Below are 20713 nucleotides of genomic sequence, written 5' to 3' on the forward strand. Positions count from 1 at the left end.
AATAAAAAAATATTTCTTGGACTTCAAATCAGCACATTTCACAATATTAGTGTTTTTTCTGTTTTAATCAAATAAATGCAGCGCTCGGACATCTCTTTCAAAGACAATCTTGTCAAATCCAAACATTTGAACAGTAGCGTATATTTTTAAATAATGAAAAGATATTATAGAAAAAAAAATTCTTCACAATTCAAAACAAACACTAGAAAAATATAGGAAAATGTTTAGTCTGATTAGAATTTCTACGCCCTTTTATAGACTAAAAACTCCACTGCTTAACATAACTATTTTATAAGACATTCTACAGAAAAACAACTTCCACAACTCCCTACCAACCAGCCAGAGGTGCATGATACACCAGGAAGCCCTGCAGTATTTTTCTCTGTAAAGTCTAAGATGTTTCCCTCAGGAGCGTGGCTGATTGACAGGGTTAAGTGCTGTTCCTGTCTCTCCCCAAGATCACAGACAGATGCAGATTAGTTGTGACACTATGGGCAAATTATGGCTTCCCCTCATGTCAATCAAACCAAATTTGCTCTCATTTGTTTAAGACCCCTGAAGGAGACGCTACCCTCTTTGCTAACCTGATGCCACAAAAGCATTTGTCTCTGTGAAAAGAAAGAGACAAACACCCAGGAGATGCACACTGATGGTCACAGCTGTTGAAAACTAACTCAGCTTGAGCTTTTGGACCGTATCAGCACAACCTAAGCTTATCATCAGTATAGCAGCACTTTTTCACATGTGATGTTTCTCAAATGAATCAAATAATTTAAAAAATATCATACGCTTAGCCTTTTCCCAGTCATTGCATGACAATTTTTTTTCCTGGTGGAATACATACATGAAGAAGAAAGCCAAAATATTAAATGCAATGAATAAATATTTACTGAGTAATCCACTATTTTGTACCAGATTAAAGGGGAAAATTATGATAGGTCTATCAGTAAAATCTGTTGACTTTAGCAATCCTTTTTTGCATTATATGCCAATGGTCACAGTTCAAAAATGGGAAAAAATACACATATATTTAATACTTCTCGATTTAGGTTTCATTGAATGAGGCATGGAAACTGCATGAACTGTTACCATTGGCATTTAACGCAGCAGATTGCTAAAGTCAACAGATTTGACTCTCAGACCAACAAATCTCTGTGTAAAAATAACAATGATACTGCCATCTTTCTATTTCTATTAGTCATTCCATATTTTTGGAAGTTTGGGCAATTTGACACACACTGACCCTATTCTGACTTAAATCCAATATATTAGGATCTGTATAACACATACAACTCTAAATACAGACATTTCTAACCGCAATATAAATACTCCTCTCTGCTGGCATCATTGCAGCAGGTAATAATTAGCACAGCACCACAACAGCTGTAGTTTCCCTTTCCTCTTTCTCGCTCTCTTTCGCTCATCTCTTTCCCACGCACGGGTTCAGAGGCCAGGTGGGGACTGGGTGGCAGGTGGTTCTGTTCCCTGTGTCCTGATCGGCTATGACAGCTCTCAGACAACACACAGCTGCCAACATGTCTGCAAACCTCACCTGGGCCATGAAAATGAACACCCCCACACACACACAAAAGTATAGCCTACCAAATATTTATGAACACAACAAACTGATTGACACACACTGGATAGTACTGAGACCTGTGGAGACCAACAAAGAGAGTGCAGTCCAAACACACAAATATCTGCTACACAGAAAGTACAAAGGAAAAATAATGTGTCCTTGTAGAGCACATAAATCACAACAGTGCAGAACTGTGAACAGGGCTGTCTGTGATCAAATAATGCTGATGCAATGAGTACCAGCAGTCTGGTCTCAACGTGCAACCGAATCAGAGAACACACGGACACGATTCCTCTCAACACACACATCAACACTGCATGCACATAAACGGGCACTTCTCCTCATTGTAATGTTAAATCCTTACTGCTACAATGATTCTAAATAAGGAAGCGTGTACCCACAGGTTCATTAGCATAATACACGCTTAACCAACTACATATACTAAACATCTTTATATAGTTCTAGACTACATGTGATTGACTGCTTCAAACACATTTGTTACTCTGAAAAAGTAAGTACATAATTTTTTTACATGACAAATATAATATAATATAATATAATATAATATAATATAATATAATATAATATAATATAATATAATATAATATAATATAATAGAATAGAATAGAATATAATAGAATATATGTTACTATTATTAATTGTATCATTTTTTAAATATCTATTTACAAATTTTGTCAAAAGAAATAAAAATAACAAAAACATAATATGTAAAAATACAATATATGGAAATTTCTGTGATTTATATGTGAGTTTTATCTAAAAAATATATATATTTATATATAAATAGACAAATCCATTACTGTGTGAAAGCTTTTGCCCACTGGTTTTGCGCACATGCACTGTTAGTGAACGAGAGCTGTTAACACTGCGAAAGGCACACAAGCATCAGTACATGCTGACATGTATGTCTGTGTGTGTGTGTGTGTGTGTGTGTGTGTGTATGTGTGAGTGCACCTGTCATAATCTCCATTGCACAACGCTCTGACAGGAATGGTGAACGGCTGCCAGACGGGATTCAGTGTATTCTTTACCACTTCAGTTTTATGGCAGATAGTGAACCTAAGAAACAAAAAACAAAGATGTTAAACTCAAACAAAGCAGTAAACATTGCATGACTATATTTGATCACAGTTAGTTTGCACACTGTAAGCCTTAAGTGAGTTCTAAGAGAATTTTATTGGCCTGAACAATTTTCTTAAGACATCAAAAAAAAAAAAAAAAGAAGACACGCTTTCCTGTCTGTGCCTTAGAGTGAGAAAGACAGCTAACTTACGTTCCGTCCTCATTACTTCTGTAGAACACCATGAACGGGTCAGAGCGGCCAAAGAAGTCTTTCTTATCCAGCTTATTCGCACAGAACTGCATTGATGCACAGTCCTGAGATTGAGAGAAAGAACGAAAGAGAGAAAGAAACAAAGAACAAGGGGGAAAGGGAAGGAAAATGGAAGGTAAAAGATGGAAATAGAGCAGAGAACAGCTAAATCTAATGAAATCAGAGGCACGTTGCTTTTTCTTGTGCAGCTTAGATGAATGATAAGATTCTGGACCCTCAAGCACAATTCACCCCCCACCATGTCTACACAGCACAGACACATACTGTATATTTACACATATTTTTATATAAGTTTATATCATATGCTTCAGACTCATACTCCATTAAAAGCTTTAACTATGAAACTATGAAATAAATAATTTGCTAATGAAAAGATTTCAGCCAAGTGAAGATGGTGTCATGGCGGCAAAATACAGATATATTAAAAGAGGGGGAAAAAGGATTCACAATATAAATAACAATAGTATATAAAAAATACTAAAATAACAGTCCACATGAATCATACATTTTTATTATTACCTGGAATTTCTCGGGATACAAATGAAAAACCGCCTGTGGCCCCTAAATGGGTATTTTGTGACCCAAATGGTTAATCTGAGTCTGGCATCAACACGCATCAGTTCCATTTGAACCAATTAGCCGCTAAACACTATCTTGCATTTAGAGTGCCATTCAGAGAATGATGAAATTGTAGGCTTGAGTCAGTGAGGAGAGACGAAGAGTGAGTGAGAGAAGAGATTGAAGGAGATATAGAACATTTCCAAAGGAATCATTCACATGATGTGCAGTTGATACTGCAAATTACACTCCAGTAATGACTGACATCATTGTAAACCTGCTTGCTAGGGGCTTCTCAGGCCAGAGGGATGTTATCAACACAATGGAAACAACCCTCATTAGCCATAATGGTATGGGGTGTGAGGTCTGACTGATATAAAGTCATTAGTCTTAATGGTATATCCACTGATGAACATGGCCAGTGTCAACAATTCACCTTACATTTAATGGCCGAGGGAGCACTGCCTTCTATTACACATTGCCTGAATTGTTTCTTGACTAAAACTTAACCACAGTGTGTGGAGGACTTTGCACATGATTAACAGCCCCATTCAAACCAAGCATTCACAGCGATTATGATCCCATGAAAAGACCTTAGTGGCAAGATTAATTTGAGCTCAAAACCATTTCGGCAGAGGAAAACTAAAAATATTAACCTATGCTAGTTTTCTATGAGCAATCGAGCACAAGCGTCAGTCTTATAGTGGATGCAATTCTTTCTTCAGCAACAGTAAACAACTTAAATGACAGCATAGTTAGTTTTATAAATGACAGCCAGTCAAAGCATTTCACATCACAGCTAAAGCTGCCTGTCTTTGGCCACAATTTCCTTCAGAGATGAAACATTTCATTCATTATTTTGGATTTGCAGGTTTTATCTGGTTTCTGAATGGGATTCATCTATGTAACTTCTTGGAAAGAGACAGACTTTTGAAGATATTTGCAAACCTCATTCCTGCTATTAAGCGGAGGATTCGTCTCCACACGGTGCATTTCCTCATAGCTGTTCTTTGCATGTACCTGATCAAAACCCAGCCTTTCATAACATCCTGTAAAATCTTTTGATCTACCATGTGAAATATATATATATAGATGAAGCAGATGTACCAATATATTACTCTCACAGAGGGGAAAAGCTTTTTGAGCATTTCAAATGAGCTTGAGTGAGGCTGCATGTGTGTGCAATAGATGGCTCAAATGAGCAGTCCTTTGTGTGTTTGAGCTTGTAGTCAGTGCAACATAGCCATTTACAACTCGGAAAAGCTGTAATTTACTCTGCACTGCTATTTCAGTGATTTAATGAGTACTATCACCAGTGACAGAGTTAACTTTACTAGACAGAGGGACGAAACTGGAACGTTCCAGTAAGACTTGATAAAGAGATGGGAGGGAGATAGAAACTTTTTTTCCAACCTCCTCCATTAAATCTACAAATTGAATGCTTATATTTTGAAATGAAATGAAATATACTATATTGTTACTTTATTTTACTTAATTACTTTATTATTTTAAATTGATTTTAAATCACATTACCATGCAGTCTAAAGAGAATATGATGAAATAAAATAACTGAGGACTGCAACATAAAACATGTTATTCTTTGTCTTTGCTGGCTAACTATTGTAGTCGAAACAAATAAGTATTTTAGTTCTTTTAAGTTATTTTAATGAATTCCACAAAAGAATTTAAAAGGAGTTTTTCAACTCCTTTACTCTGAACAAACTGAATAAATCCATCAAAGCGGTTTGTAAATTAACATCTGTCTGACTTGAAATGAAGCAAGAATTCAAAACTTTCATGAAAATGCAATTAGCATCATTACAGATTACATTTTTCTTTTCTTTTATTTGTTGCAATAAATCATATTTAAAATGTTATATGTAGCCTTAAATTGAACTGTTTAAATTGTTAATTATTAATTAAATATTTGTTAAAAATTATTTAAATAATATTTTGTATATATATTTATATGGCTTTATATGGTATATAAAAATAATTATTCAGGAAATGATATACAATTTATTGATAATCATTGTTCCAAGCCATCGCTCCTTTTTATAAGATCCCTCTCATCATATCCATCTAGTGCTATTCGCTGATACTATATCAGATCCTTTGGTCCAAGAGAAATCAAGACTGACGTCAGAACAGGTTTCAAATGCATAAGCAGAATATTAAATGCTTGATACTTGGTCTTCTCCAGATGCTTAGGGCCAGATAATCAATGCAAATCTAACAAAACATGTTATGAGCACACAGGTCTTAGAAGGGGACTTCTAAGGGGGAGACGTCATCACTCTTGAACTGGTTCAGAGAGGCCACATAATCCATATCTCACTTTGATTTTTTCAAAGCTATTTTAAGACCATTTACACTCAAGCTGTGAGACCAGTTGCTGCAGCATTCCACTGTGTGATCATTCCTCCTTGAAAACCTTGATGCCAATTTCATGACCCTTTGGTTCAATAAGAGCGCGTCTTAAAATAGCAGCTAAAAGTATTCAGAAGAACAAGGGAGGCAAACAAAGCCTTCATTGTGTATTAGATCAAAAGCTCCAACAGTACCCAAAGGGCAATGCTCCAGTGATCTTCACTTCAGTCATTTTTCAGCTGCTTCTCCATCAAGCCTATGCTCTGGTCTTTATTTAGTTAAGCAGAATAATGTAAATGGCCAGTGTAAAAGATGGTTAATAATGAATATTAGAAGTATTAAATAATGATGCAAATGTGTGACTATAAAAACCATGGCTTCTGTCAGTCCATTATTTAGGTTTTAATAACATTTTGTCAGCAAGATGGAAATTAAAGTATTTAAAGGTGGCTTTGGTGTTCAAATGTTGTTACCCTTTTATTTCAGACATAGACACAGTATTTGGCTGCCAGGCAGTGAATGGCAGTGAAGGGAGTCTAAACTCAAGAGTATAACAGTCAGCTTTCTTATCAAAGTGAATCATGTCAGTAAAGTTTTTCATTGTTGAAGAGTTGCGATCATTTTGAAGTGAAAAGGGGTTGAAAAAAACTTATTTATGAGTAAAACTTTTCTTTGGAGGATAAAATAAAACTGCTGACTTACCCGACAGTTTCCGAGTTCCTCTGCGGTGAGAATAATGGTACCACAATTCTTCCCAGGGATGCCACTGAAAAGTGCACACAGTTTAGCGTGAAAAGAAATCCTCTTAATAATGACCTAATTCCCATATAATTACAGTTATATATAAGATATTTCATGACTGCAGATGGCTTCAAATAACAGCAGCCGAATTTCAGAATAGTAATACCAGAACAGTTTTCAAAAGCAGAGAAGGTATACTGGGGAGGTGGAGATCACAGTCATGTTGTGTGCTGACAAAAACGAGATATTTGAGTTCAGATCATTGTTTTGCCCTGAATACATCCTGTACAGTCAACAAACAGCAACCATCAAGTGTTAAAATAAACCTCAGCCTCAGGAAGTGTTCAGGATGTGGTAAAGCTTAAATCTTTGGCTGATTCATACCAGTTTCTTTCTGTCAATCACACAAGATCCTAAATTTAGACATCAACTGGTGCACACTTAAGTAGAGGATTTAATGCTGACCCTTCTATGTGTTACCATGGTAACCAGGGGACCTCGACCAGATTCGATAAACTTTACACCCTAAAAGTATGTTGAGAGAATTTTCCCCCCTAATTAATTCTCTCTAATACAGACACATTCTGACATCTTTCATTAATTCATAGACACATTTTTCTATGACTTCCCTATATCATGTATATCCCCAGGTCATTGTGTATGATCACTACCTTCTTGTATATGGTCTTGTGCATTGAATACTGTTTTATGCATGCTTATGATTGATCACTAGTTAATATAGCCTCACCTATACCATGTTTGGTCTTTTTGAATTCATATTTTTTGAATTCATATTTTTCATATGTTGATACGCATGCAACATGTTAGTGATCAAAGAAACTTTAACAGTTTTGGAGTCAAAATCCAATCCAATTACGTATGCAAAATACCATGCTCTAAGGCAAAGAATCATAAATTTTCCCTCCAAAAGTGCAAGTCACTATTGGCTCTTTGACCCCAAAGAGGTGTGACCTCCATAGAACTTAAAAGGCTTCACATCAGTGACCCGCCTCGCTTTTTAGTCTCTTCACGCTTCTCTCATCCCCTTCCTGTCCTCTGGTCACAGAGCCGACGCTGCCATCCTGGCAGGCCTCAACACTGCCAGTCTGTGTTTTTTTTAGATGAGGAAGATGAGCTAGACACTTCTTCTTGATCCTTGGATCTCAGCTAATGGCTCTCTTAGCTCTTCTTCACTTTCCACCTGGTAAGAAACTTCCAATCACCACGAGTCAGAAACTTTGGAGTTCATCACTCCTTAAATCCAGAAGAACGTGATATCAACTCCAACACCACCAAACCTTAAAACCATCAAGACTTTCATCTGAGACTGCATCTGGAGACTCGTCAAAAGCCAAAGCAATGCAGGTATCATACATTTAACTAAACAAAACAGAGGTTAGTATAAGCTGTAGACCCTAGGGCTGCTCCGATCACTATCAGCCGATCATTATGCGCATCTCGTCAGTAAAGGTGGTTCTCTAATCAGCTGTAAATTCCCTCAGGTGCGTGATTTCACATAGAGCAGCTTTTACTGCATAGAGCCATTGTTAACTGAGAAGATGCGCAAATCCACTTCATTTTCAGCATTTATTTGGCATTCTCCCAAGTTAACAACGGCTCTGTGCAGTAACAGCTGCTATATGTGAAATCACGCACCTGAGAGAATTTACCACTGATTAGAGAACCGGCTTTACTGACGAGATGCGCATTAACGATCGGCCAATTGTGATCGGAGCAGCCCTAGTAGACCCCATTGTAAAACAGCACTGATGGTTTTACTCAAGTGGTTAACTGACTCTTTTCATAGCTTCATGCCCTGTTGCTCTAATGCTTTCATGCATTCAGTCTCTTTTGACCTTCCCCCAATGTATGAGTGATTGTATGTTTGTTTGTTTGTTTAGACTAGTTATGTGTTAGTGTTTAGTTAATAAATCTTGTGTGGACAAATTACACAAATTTCTGATTCTGTCCCCGCTTATAATAATAATGTCCCTTTTATGATCCGATCTAGCTACATGCTACTTGTAAGAAAGTTATTTTCTGTGGCCACAAATGTTCTAGCCTTGATAAAAAGTTCAAAAGAACAGCATTTCTTTGAAATATAAATCTTTTGTAACATTATATATTTAATGTAAATGTTGATGCATCCTAGTTAAATAAAATATTATATTATATTATATTGCTATTTTTAAATAGCTTTGTGTTCTAAGGGCTAGTGGAAAACACATTCATAATCTAAAAGCTAAGACACTTAAAAGCAGACCAGTTCCACTGAAAAGTGTAAAATGAGCTTTTGGCCTCAGGACAAGAGATTGAGCAATTTACCCTCTGCCTTTAGGAGACACTTCAGTAAAAAAAATAAATTACACTTGGTGAATAATTCAGATAGACGATGGATTTCAGGCCAATTTCCCCATTAACCTTCTGAAGATGCTGGATCACCGTAGTTGTTTTGAACTGCCTCAGTCTCACCTCCACAATGTAGGTTAGAAAGGTCAGAGTTTGCTGCTGCTCATGTTTTTCCCTCAGGTATTAGAGAGGACTTGTTAGATGAAACCTATTGTTTCACAAACTACTTCTTTACTAAAGAAAAAAAAACTATGCTTTGTTATTATGAGTTCTCCAGTGACTTTTCTGTAGTGTCTGTAATTTACCTCTGAATCAATGACAGAGTGGAAAGATGTTGAGCCAAACTAATTCTTTGATCCAATTCTTGGACATGAACCAAGTAAACAGGGTTAACTGATGGAGTTCAACTCATTTTCTAGGGTCATACCCTGATTGGTGCTCTCAGAGACTGCTTTCCAAATCACCACAAAGATGACAGTGAACAATTGACAGTAATATTAAAACATGTTGCACTGTAATTGCAAATACATGAACAAACTGACAACTATTTGTGGAGCCATCTTTTATCACCATATTCATTCACAGGTTGCTGTACATACAGTACAACCATTCACTGCAACAGGAGAATAAAAAATGATGAAACCGTTTGAAATGAGGTTCTGTGTGACGTGTTTCATGTTACAAACAACAATGGTGTCGCCATTTGTTTATTTGGAAAGTGGCTTTTAAAGGCAACATCGGATGAAAATTTTGTATATAAATGTGTCTTAGCAGCGTGTGGATAAATTCACTCCTTTTATAATCCTCCAAAAAACGAAACAGTCTCAATTGTCAAATCGTTTTGAGTTTCTGAGCACAATGACATCATACTGCTCAAGCCCCGCCCATGTCCACTGACAGACTGTCCCGTATTAGCATATTTCCTCCTTTTGCCCATTGTACACTGTCCACCATTTTCTCTGTGCTTGAGCAACTAAAGTGACAATAATGTCACGTAAGCAATCCATATGTTTTGTAGTTTGATGTAAACACAAGAGAGGGGTGGGGAGAGCAGTAGCACATTATCATTTAAAGTGATATGCGCCGAAATGGCTTTTTGTGAACAAAGCTGTTTTTGACAAGAAAAAAGGGTGTTATTTTACACAACCAATTAAGGAATTTTTAACCAAAGTATTTTGCAGACATTTCATGAAGACTCTTAAGAATCATACCAACTTGTGGAAAATAGGCATCCGATGTCTCCTTTAACACTGTGTGTTAGCTGTGCTCTGCAGAAGAGCAAAATCAATGGCGCTCACGCCTCTCCCTGCTGCATTTCCAATTGATTAGCGTCTGATCAAACATCTGAACCCCTTGGTGCCTTCAGCTGACACTGAACACAGCACACTGTTATTCTTATTAATGCAAACTCACCAGAGTTTAATTTTCCTTTCATTTAGCTTAAATTGAAAAAGCTATAAGAATAAATAAAATTGATCTGAATACAGTAGTGCCATTGAAGTTATATCATGGCCTGGAAACAAGCCAAATCATCTAAACTTGTTAGGGTTCACATTGGCAGAAAATGAAAAATTTTCAGCCGTCAAATGCAATGTGGAATGATTAGTGTAAGAATACAGACACTGTCAGTTTGGACTGACTTCTCTCATGTGCGGATAGTGTTAATAAGGGTTCTTGGTATAGAAATCACAACAATATTAAACATTAATTTTGTGAAATATAATTACAATTACAATTTTTTAACATGTAATTTATGTCGGTGATGGAAAGCTGGATTTATATAATCATTACTCCATTCTTAAGTGTCACATGATTCTTCAGAAATCATTATAATATACTGATTTACTGCTCAAGAAACATTTCTTGTTATTGTCAGAGTTTAAAACAGCCTAATGTTTTTGTCAAAACCATGATCAATTTTTAAAGTTGCTGAAGAAACAAGTTTTTTTGAATTGCTTTTATTTGAAATCATTACTAACTTTTTAAAGTCTTTCCTCTCACTTATAAACTATTTAATGCACTCTTTGTGAATAAAAGTAAAAGTTCTTTAAAAAAATGACTGACCCCAAACTTTTGAAAGTTATTTGGCTACATAAATTTAAATAGCAAGTTACTATGATAAGAAACTTTCTCCACTAACTCTTGATTTTCGTAGCTGTCAAATTTTTTGACATTTAAACAATAGACAAGACAGTACAAAAAAAAAAAAAGACAAACCTTTTTCATTTTTATTCATATTTAGTATGCAATAATTAAGTATACATAAGACACAAACTGATCTGACTATTGACAGAAGACTGTTGGCATTTACAGCATTGCACCTGCCAAGGGAAAGCTCGATAATGTTGACATAAGCAATAACAATGATCTAGAGTGCACACCAGCATAAGGAAGGAGATCAAGGCATCTTTTTGCACATAGCCGAGAGCTTGAAATCAACTTTCTAACCTTTAACTGGAGCCAGTGGAGATCCAGAGGATCAATGATACTGTCCCAAATCCGCCATTCAAAGCCAAATGATTTATAAGTCAACATCACACAGCCCGACCTGTTCGCTATGCTCAAACAATCCTTTAACAAAGTATGTGCACCAAGTCCTGTCCTTAAGGAACAGGGGGAATATTTTTACATACTGATCACAGATGAAAGAAAGTCGGCCGAGGGAGAGGAGTTAGTTGGTTTTACGCTGAATATTTTCAGACTTTGTTGCAGCCTTTACTTCATCATGGCATTCGTAGCTGCTCCGCATCTCATTCCACACGGGCAGGCCTGATTTGATCAATTCATGTGAGAAGAGGAGATGATTTATGGAGCAACTCGTCAACCTAACAAATAGCTTGCTACTTGCAGATTGTGAGGTAGTTCTACATGCTATATCAGAAGCTATTCATCAAAGTGTTGACAAAGAGTCCAGGGTTTACAATAAAGGGAGATTTCTCTCCATATTCATCCTCTAATTAGTCAGCGATCGTTGTATATTGTACCAAAGAATAAAATAAACTGCGCTCCAATTAAACGTGGTGTCCTATGATGTCTTAAACCTGCCAAAAGCCCTCTGGGTAATCAAAAATGCTTAAATGTCGTCCCACATGACTGAGGAAGATGTATAACAGTATTTAACACTAGCCAGCATTATCATTCTGCACAGCAGGTAGTGAGGTTTGTGGAGATGTTTGCACATTTCATCATTAGGATGAAGAATTATGTTGGTATTTAAGCAGACAATGGGTTGACAGGTGAGAGAGGGGCAAAAAGAAATGGAAGAGATTTAGTGAAGGAGAGAAACAGACAGACCTGTCGTACTATGGTACTCATCAGGCCTTACAATGAGTGGCCAGCTAATGTCCTCTATGGCAGGGCGTTTCAAACATGTGTTGTGCAACAGAGTAGAAATATATAAAATAATATGTCTTGAACATGTAAAAGAAAATAGAATTAGGGAAAACAGAGAAAGGCAGATTCAATTATTCACGTGTCCCTGAGTATGTGAGCGCGTATGTAAGCAGAGTACCCGAAATAAACAGTCCTGTTTGAGAGCGATAAGCTGTGCATTCACAGACCATTGGGCTGTTAGGAACATTTACATTCATCTGTCTAACAAAGAGATTAAGTGAATAAGTTTATCCAGGCTCATTTCATGTGAAACTAAGTCAAACGGAGTTGAAATATGACGGACCGCTGATTCACTGCGGCGAGCGAGTCGCAGTCAAGCTGCATTACATAAAGCTCCAGAACTCCACAAGGGGTTGGAATAAGATTATAACTTAAATCCAATTGCTTTTCATACTTAGACTGGCATCCATAATCCTTAAATACACCTGGATTTGAATTAAGATTGGTGCACCGTTCTCCAGCACTTGTGTGCTTGATTTTAGTGTTTCAGTGGCCTAAGCACAGCAACAGAGAAAACACCTGCAAAATGGCTTCAACCAAAGAAAACTGAAGCTCTGCATATGATTTGCACATGGCTGTGTAATCCATAATTAATTTGAAACCTCCAGGCTAACCGACCATGTCTTTACCTTAATGAAGACTCATTTTCGGCATCCAGTGCGATTTAAGACGCATCGCAGACGAACAAGCTCAAAAATGAACTATTATTGTTTGTTGTGCAAGAATGCATTGCATGTCTGCAATTAAATGTTATTCATAAAACATCTTGGATCTCGGATATGGAAATTGATTCAACATAATGATGGAGCACAGAGTCTACCTCTGCTAAATGTAAGCCATTCATCCAGTAGGAGAGAAGAGGATGTTTGTTACAGACCTGAAATTGTGCTTACTCTGGGTATCTGAATATCCTTGAATGAGATATTCTTCAGTCAGTCATTTGCGCGATGCATTTTCTTCTACCTAGTATTGCTACCTGACCATGCATAGTGATTGATAGCATTCATATCTATAATACTGTCGGCTTCTGTCCTTATGGTTATGCTGCCATCTATAATAGAGTCTGTTTAACAATATGGCACTGTAAGCATGTCAGAGTCAAAAGAGGGAAGTCAGAGGTCGCTAAGATGGTCTTGCCCTTGTGTTGACCCCTAAGGGAACCAATCAGATACTATCAAAATGACAACAGGAGGAATGTCCATAAGGTAAAATGTGCTTCTGGCGCTGGGCTGTCTGCTGTTTAAAACTCCAGCCGAGCACTCAACGTATACATTATTATAACAACTGCCTTTCATAAACGACCCTAGCCCAGAGTGCCGCACTAGATGGAATGGAAAACCATTTCCTGTCCTAAGTTATCTGAATGTGTCAGAATGGCTTAAATTTTCATTTTGTGATGGGGACCTATTAAAAAAAAAAAAAAAAAAAGTAAAACCCACACTGAAAAGCCCCATCCTTCAGTGTGAATGTTTGGGTATTTGCATAAAATGGACTGGCTTAGACCATTACAGATTCCTGTGCTTAATGTGTGAACTCCAACTTAATTCATCCATGGTGATGGATTAACACTAGAGTTCATATTCAATATAAATATTTAGATGGGACATGTATTTAAATATTCTACCATATTCGATTCCTTCCGTTGGCTCAAACTATAGAGCAAGGCATTAGAGACGCCAAGGACATGGGTCTGATTCCCAGAGAAAGCAAGAACTGAGAAAATGTGTACCTTGAGGAATATGTCTGTCGATTTGGATAAAAGCGTTTACCAAATTCATAAATGTAAGTGAAAATTTCTACTACTCCTTTACAGTTTTACTGACCATGCTGTTGCATGCTGTTGTTTCCATACTGTGCTATGATCTGTGATTGTAAAAGCAATAAAAAGAATACATAAAATAACATATTTCAATAAAAAAATTACTTGAACAAAACTAGTTTATAGTTTATGAATATTTATTATTTATTAATATTTAATAATTTATTCAAATATTCTATTTGAATATATTTTAAAATGTAATTTATTAGTATTATTATTATTAAGTTTTGATATATTTATGGAAGGAAATTTACTAAATATCATCATGGATCATGAACTTTACTTACTGTAATATCCTAATGATGGTAGATAAATTAGATAATTTTGGCATAAAAGAAATAATCAATAATTTTGACCCATACTTTTTTTACTCAGATTTTTTGGACTCTTGTTACCATTTAAATCTGAAATAGTTTTTCTTCAGTAAAAAGCTCAAACAGCCTGCAGTCAGAAACACATGGCTGTGATGTCCCACCAGAGTATCGAATCTGAGGCCTAGATAAGACTCGCTGGCCCATATTTCTCTCTCCCTTTTTCTTTCCCCACCCCCTTCCTCTCTATTTGTCGATGCAGCTCAGCATAATGCATTTCCAGAGTCAAAGCATACAAGTTCTGTTTAATGCTGATATAAAGCACAGACTCAATCCATCAGTATGGCATAAAATCCTAATGCCACGGGCCAGAAGCATCATGACCATTCATACTGAGTGGGACACAAAGAACCAAACGTCAAAGCTACCCTTTACCATACAATGTAAATGCAAAATAGGCTGACTTTTTTCTTATTAAATGCAAATAAATCATTTTATATACACTGTATATATATATATATATATATATATATATATATATATATATATATATATATATAGTTTTTAATAACTAATAAGCCAAATTGCCTTACAATGGGGTCAATCCGATTAAACCAGCATCACTAAAGGCACAGCTTTTAAAGCACAGATGGGCCAAATGTACTGTATTCAATAAGGCTTATGTTACTTCCCTTCCTATATCCCCTATGTGAACAGTAGAAAACTCTAATTGAATCTAAAGCTAGGCAATGTTTTGTGTTCTTTCAGCACACAGCCAGTGAAGGGGAGATGATGAATTAACATTGCTGAAATTCAAATCCAATAAGACTAGTTTTGTAGTGTGTTTTAAAGCAGTTCAGCCTGCGGCTAAATTCTCCTTACACCCTGTTTATCGCCAAACATACAATTCTCTGTATTCAGCTGCCAAGTGTGTAGTCTCTGATTTACTTATTTCAACACAACGGAGGGCTACATTTCAAGAGATGACTTCAGCTATATCAGTTGCACAGGACGGGTGGAGGGAAAGCTATAGTCTATTTCCTGCAATAGATACACAGAGACAACTCTGTGGCTATGGGGAATTATTGAGGTGTAGAAAGAGTTTGTGTGTGTGTAATACAGATGACAGGCTGTTCAAAAGCAGGTCACCCTGCACTCAGGCATTTTACACAATTTTTTTTTTTTTGATTCCTCAATTGCACACAAAGTACAAAGCTACTTTGCTTCAGTTGCTCTCTCCTTTCTTACAGCTTGTTCTCTATTCAAATAAATAAAAACCAAAGTCAAATGATGCATCCCAGTACACCTACTTAACTTTAGCCATCAAATAAAGTGTAATATACCACTCTGTTGCACAGTTAATACATTTATCACAGTTAATATCCTCTTATACACACTCCACATTTCAGTTCATCTAATTTAGTCAACTATTCTTACCGGATAGAAAATAGCAGCATGTTGATCTACCAGTTGGGGGTCCTACATGCAAAGAACTTTCCTCATGTTTTTGCAAAATGATGCAGTTCAAAGTGAATGGCCCAGCATACACTTCCAGTCAAAACTTTACAGTAACAGTAAGATTTTCAATGTTTTTTAAGTAAGTCACTTCTGCTCACCATGCCTGCATTTATTTGATTTTTACTATTAAAAATACGTTTCTTGAATATATTTTAAAATGTAATTTATTCCTGTGATTTCAAAGCTGAATTTCTAGCACCATTACATGATCTTTCTTTGTGTATCTTTATGAAAGTTCACAATATTTTTGCAGATGAAATATAACATGGATCCCATTAAATCATTATTTTTCATCAAGTTAGATACTATACTAAAACTCCCTCCCAATCATTGGACTTACACATCTGCCATGTTTGATGTTTTTTTGCTTGTGTTAGTAATTCTGAAACAAATTGTCCTGTTTTCCAACGTACAGTGGGTTGTGAGCAATATTAGCCGTTAGAGCTATCTGCACTTTGAATCTCTGCCAAAAATGAATTTAAGGGATATTCATTTCAACATTATTTGGGATACATTCATTCAAATTTCTAATATTATTTAGGAGAACAATAATCTTGAGAAAGCCAGAAATAATGCTTATAACCACAGCGAAAGATAACTAAAGATTTTGCATCACTCATTTATTTTTAATTAATATTACCATTATCTAACATTATCAGATCCAGAGCAATGTACAGTATGTGTGCCTCATGTCATATGTACAATACTGAGCAAAAGTGTAGCCACATATGAAATAATGCCATTGTTTTTATTTTTTTATTTCTATTAAGTTGCTAGGAACTAATCCAATCAATATTTGGTGTGAGACCCTTTGCCTTTCACTGGTTTTACACAGGGAAGTTACAAAAGGAACATTTGGTACACTAAAAAATCATAATTTTCTACTAGGGTTTTCTACTCACTTTGTGACACTTATCAGAAGAAAATAAATATTTTCTGTGAAACTTCTACACTTGCACAGTATTGTCTGTCAGTGTCACTGCAGAAAGCAGTACCTGCAGTACCGTTCATTCTATCCAACAAACATGCTGACAGACTGCATTTGCTAAATTTAAGACAGTCACTTCATCGTAGAAACCAGTTGTTACACTGACAACTAACTGAATTCTGAGCGAACACAACCATATTTAGCTCTCTAAAACAGGACTGACAAGCGTTTTCGGCTGCTGTGTGAAAGCGGCCTCTCTGTGTACCAGCGCTCACCCTTCTTTGTCTGTCTCCATCTAGTTTAACACAGTCTGGGGAAACTGTACAGAGATCAGGGGCTCAAATTTACCCCTAAAGCTTTTAAACTCCCACAGATTTTGAGTAGAACAGTTCATTATTACTGGCCGATCTCTTCTCCACAACCAAATACCTCCAATCCAACCCTTCTTTCTGCACAGATAATGCCCATAAATGAAAGCAATTGAGTGGGTGTTTGAGGATGATCAATGGGGTCTGCTCCACCCCTAGCACTTGTATATTCAGGCTAACTAAACCCTGCAATCATTACATCTTCCTTCTAAACTTCAGCTTCTTCAACTTCTTTTGTATTCCCTTAGCATTGTATCCAAGCAGCACCGATTTAAAACAGTTCCAGCTCACGGAGGGAAAATGTCTCTTAAATGTAGACTAAACAAGTTTTTATTGGTGGATTTTAATAAAAAAAAATAAGACATTAAAGTAATGCACAAAATACACAGTATTAAATATTTGAACTTGAACTAATTTTGCCATTTTTACACAAATCACAACTGTCTCTCAGCTGTTTACTGAACAAATATCTCAAATCACTTCTGAATCGATCTGTGATTGTCAAATTATGCAAGAAGTGTAACAATCTACCTTAATTGGACAAATTTAGTGTTTTAATAAAGTGTTTTCAATGTATGACACTATTGAGGATCGTTTAAATAAGTGTTTTTACATTTGAAAGAGATAATGTTAAGAAATACCATGGCCAGTAGTTAAAGAAATGTCCACCTTTACGGTTGCATGACTATGATATACTTTAGTAATAAAGGCAGAATGGAAGTCTCTTGTTGTGCTCCATTAACGCTTGCAATCTGCACTGACAAGCCTAATCTGCTACACTGACATAAGACACAGATGGTGAGGGATAGATGGGAGTATCCATCATCATTCCACAGCCATAACGCTCTGAACAACAGCAGAACACCAGGCTCATTTCAGCAAGATCTGAACTGAAAGACAGGTTAAACTGATCAAACTTTGGCCAAGGTTAAATATACAAGGGCCGTGTGCTTCATACAGCTATAAAGTTAATTAAGAAAAAATGTATCACATGTTTATGACCTAATTAGCAAAAGATGACTCATTAGTCAAACAAGCTTTGGCACTGGGTGCACACACACTGTAGCTCAGCACTAAATCAATGAAAGCAATTACTTGAGTGCTGAGTGAAAAGGGGCGGACACAATAAAACTGTACAAAATAAATCAAAACAATGGGTCAAAATAGCGTCTTAGTCTTAGTAAATGTAATTCCCCATTTTTCCATAGGCATTGAAGGTGATCTACTTAAGAACAGCTGCAGTCATTTCTCTGTTTCCTATGGCCAGTAATCTATCTGAGGTGGCTTCAGGCACAGTTGCTGAGCCTATACAGCTTTTTTTTTTTTTACTTTGAATACATCCCAATCTGATTGAGTATGTGAGCCTGGCTCATAGAACAGTGCATTAGCTTCTTACCCCAGAGGCTTTTCCAGATGACTGCCCGGTGAACCCACTATCTCACCCAGAGTGCAGAAGGTCTGACCCAGGAAGTCCTACAAAAGGGTGGCCCAAACAAAAGAAGGCCCACAGAAGGCCAAACAGGATGATAGGAAGTAAAAAGAGGGAGTAGAATTAGTCAGGTTGGTTCTGGGTAGAAATGAGTTGTACAGGTAAAGAGAAAAGTCAAGGAGTGCAAGGCAGAGACGTACGTTGAAATCGGAGGGCTTCCAGTAGGGAGATGAGGCCGCAAATATAACAATAACAACAGAGCATATCATGTAACCAAAAAGACAAAAAAAAAAAAAAAATACAAACGATTTGAAGAAGTCAGGCCGAAGAGGATAGAAGATAAAAAACAAGAGTTAGAGAATAGTGAGAAAAGATCTTGGAGAAGAGAGAAAAGGAAAAACACCCACGATGATCACTGATTACAAAAGAAAGCTAGAATACCAAATCATAACAGACACACACACACACAGAACATTCGGGTGGTTCTATACAAAATCATAATTCATAATTTGCCCCTACTGAGAGTTGTTTATTTTCACACTGTCTGCCTGGTACCTGTTTTACTGAATATAATTATGCAAATCAAGTAATGATGCAATTTATTATTTTAGAACACTTATATAACTTATATACAGCAAGAACAAGTTCTGTATAAAATTCTGTATAAAATTTTTTCATTCATATATTTGATATATTCCTTTAAATGCACCAGGCAAATGTCTAATTTGAAGACTAATTTGCTTACAAAGAAAGACAATGACTGTTTTTAAGCTGAAAAATGTGGCACAAATTGTTAAGTGAAAACATCTCTCAATATCTTGTCACTATCAATTTTTAGCTTGCATTTCATCAGTTTAATAGGAAACAATTTGTCCGTATGTCCAATGATATTCAAGCACACTGCAGGATACATTTAGAACCTCCAGAAGTCAAAGAGAGAGTTGAACTTCACGTCTTCAGTTTTGCACAATTTAGGTAATTATACAAAATGTAATTTTTCAGTCTTTGTAGATTGCATAAAACCAACCGCAGAATGAAGTGCATGCATGTCAAAATGTGAGTGCAATTGCCAATGAACACAAAAAACTTTCATATACATCCAAGCAAACACACATGCACATATGAATAAAAAGCATATACAAAGTGGTTCTATACACTCACGTGTTTGGCCAGATCTGGACTTTTGGAGTCAATGTCATATCTGAAATCCAACAAAACAGCTTCAGTTAGTATGATTATATGATGGCATGTTCCATTTTCTCTTGGATAACAGCTCAGTTTGCTCAACCATACTCACATTACTTGATCTGGAATTCCTATGAACTAAATCATATATAAAGCTAACATTCTGATTTCTTGTAGAGAACATTGCTTTAAGTCAGCAAGAAATAAAAATTCTGCCTTCACATCTATTTTCTATATCCGTGTCATAGATACTGAGAACAATTTATCTGTGCATGTGTCTTTTTTTATGAAACTGGATCTGTTGATTGTAAATTTTCATCATACATTTTATAATGAAAATATGTTGTACGGATGTACAGCACAATAACAGAAGAAAAGGTCTGTCACTTTAACAAATCAAAACTCAGATTTCCATCTAGTTGTTGCCATAATTCTATGCAAATAATTGAAGATAGTGTAATGCTTTAAATTTCATTTCACTGGTGAAAAAATGATACATTTCCCTTTAAATCAGATCCCCCTTAGTGTGCATTTAAATTCTTGATGCTGTTCAAATTTGAGTGGAAGTGCTGTTCAGGGGCACAGCTGGTTGGCTCTGTGAATATTTGAATTGGTTTGAGCAGGAATTCGCATAATCGTGGAAGGTTTTCTCGCTGACAGCATTCTGAACTCTCCAATTAAGTCTAGCCTGCAGTGCAGCAGGCCTTTTTCAACTCAGCAGAGCCCATTTAAGAAGGTGAATGAGAGTGAGATGGACAGTCAGGCACGGGAAGGGAAGAACACATTGTAAATCATCCGGGATCCCACGTCA

The 20713-nt window shown here is 36.3% G+C and overlaps 1 protein-coding gene across 2 annotated transcripts in view; it reads right to left on the reverse strand.

The window, feature by feature from the left end:
* Nucleotides 1-20713, reverse strand: part of LOC113085839 (copine-5-like) — a 65850-nt gene that overhangs the window by 25962 nt on the left and 19175 nt on the right. The window contains exons 5-10 of one of the 2 annotated variants that reach the window (XM_026255273.1): nt 19879-19918; nt 18918-18932; nt 18685-18761; nt 6564-6627; nt 2874-2977; nt 2555-2659 (exon numbers count right to left, since the gene is read on the reverse strand). In XM_026255273.1, coding sequence (XP_026111058.1) covers nt 2555-2659; nt 2874-2977; nt 6564-6627; nt 18685-18761; nt 18918-18932; nt 19879-19918 — 405 coding nt within the window. The remainder of the gene's footprint in view (nt 1-2554; nt 2660-2873; nt 2978-6563; nt 6628-18684; nt 18762-18917; nt 18933-19878; nt 19919-20713) is intronic. The other variant, XM_026255274.1, reaches the window with a different exon arrangement.

This window comes from Carassius auratus, unplaced genomic scaffold (assembly GCF_003368295.1).
Source record: "Carassius auratus strain Wakin unplaced genomic scaffold, ASM336829v1 scaf_tig00042427, whole genome shotgun sequence".
NCBI classification, from domain to species: domain Eukaryota; kingdom Metazoa; phylum Chordata; class Actinopteri; order Cypriniformes; family Cyprinidae; genus Carassius; species Carassius auratus.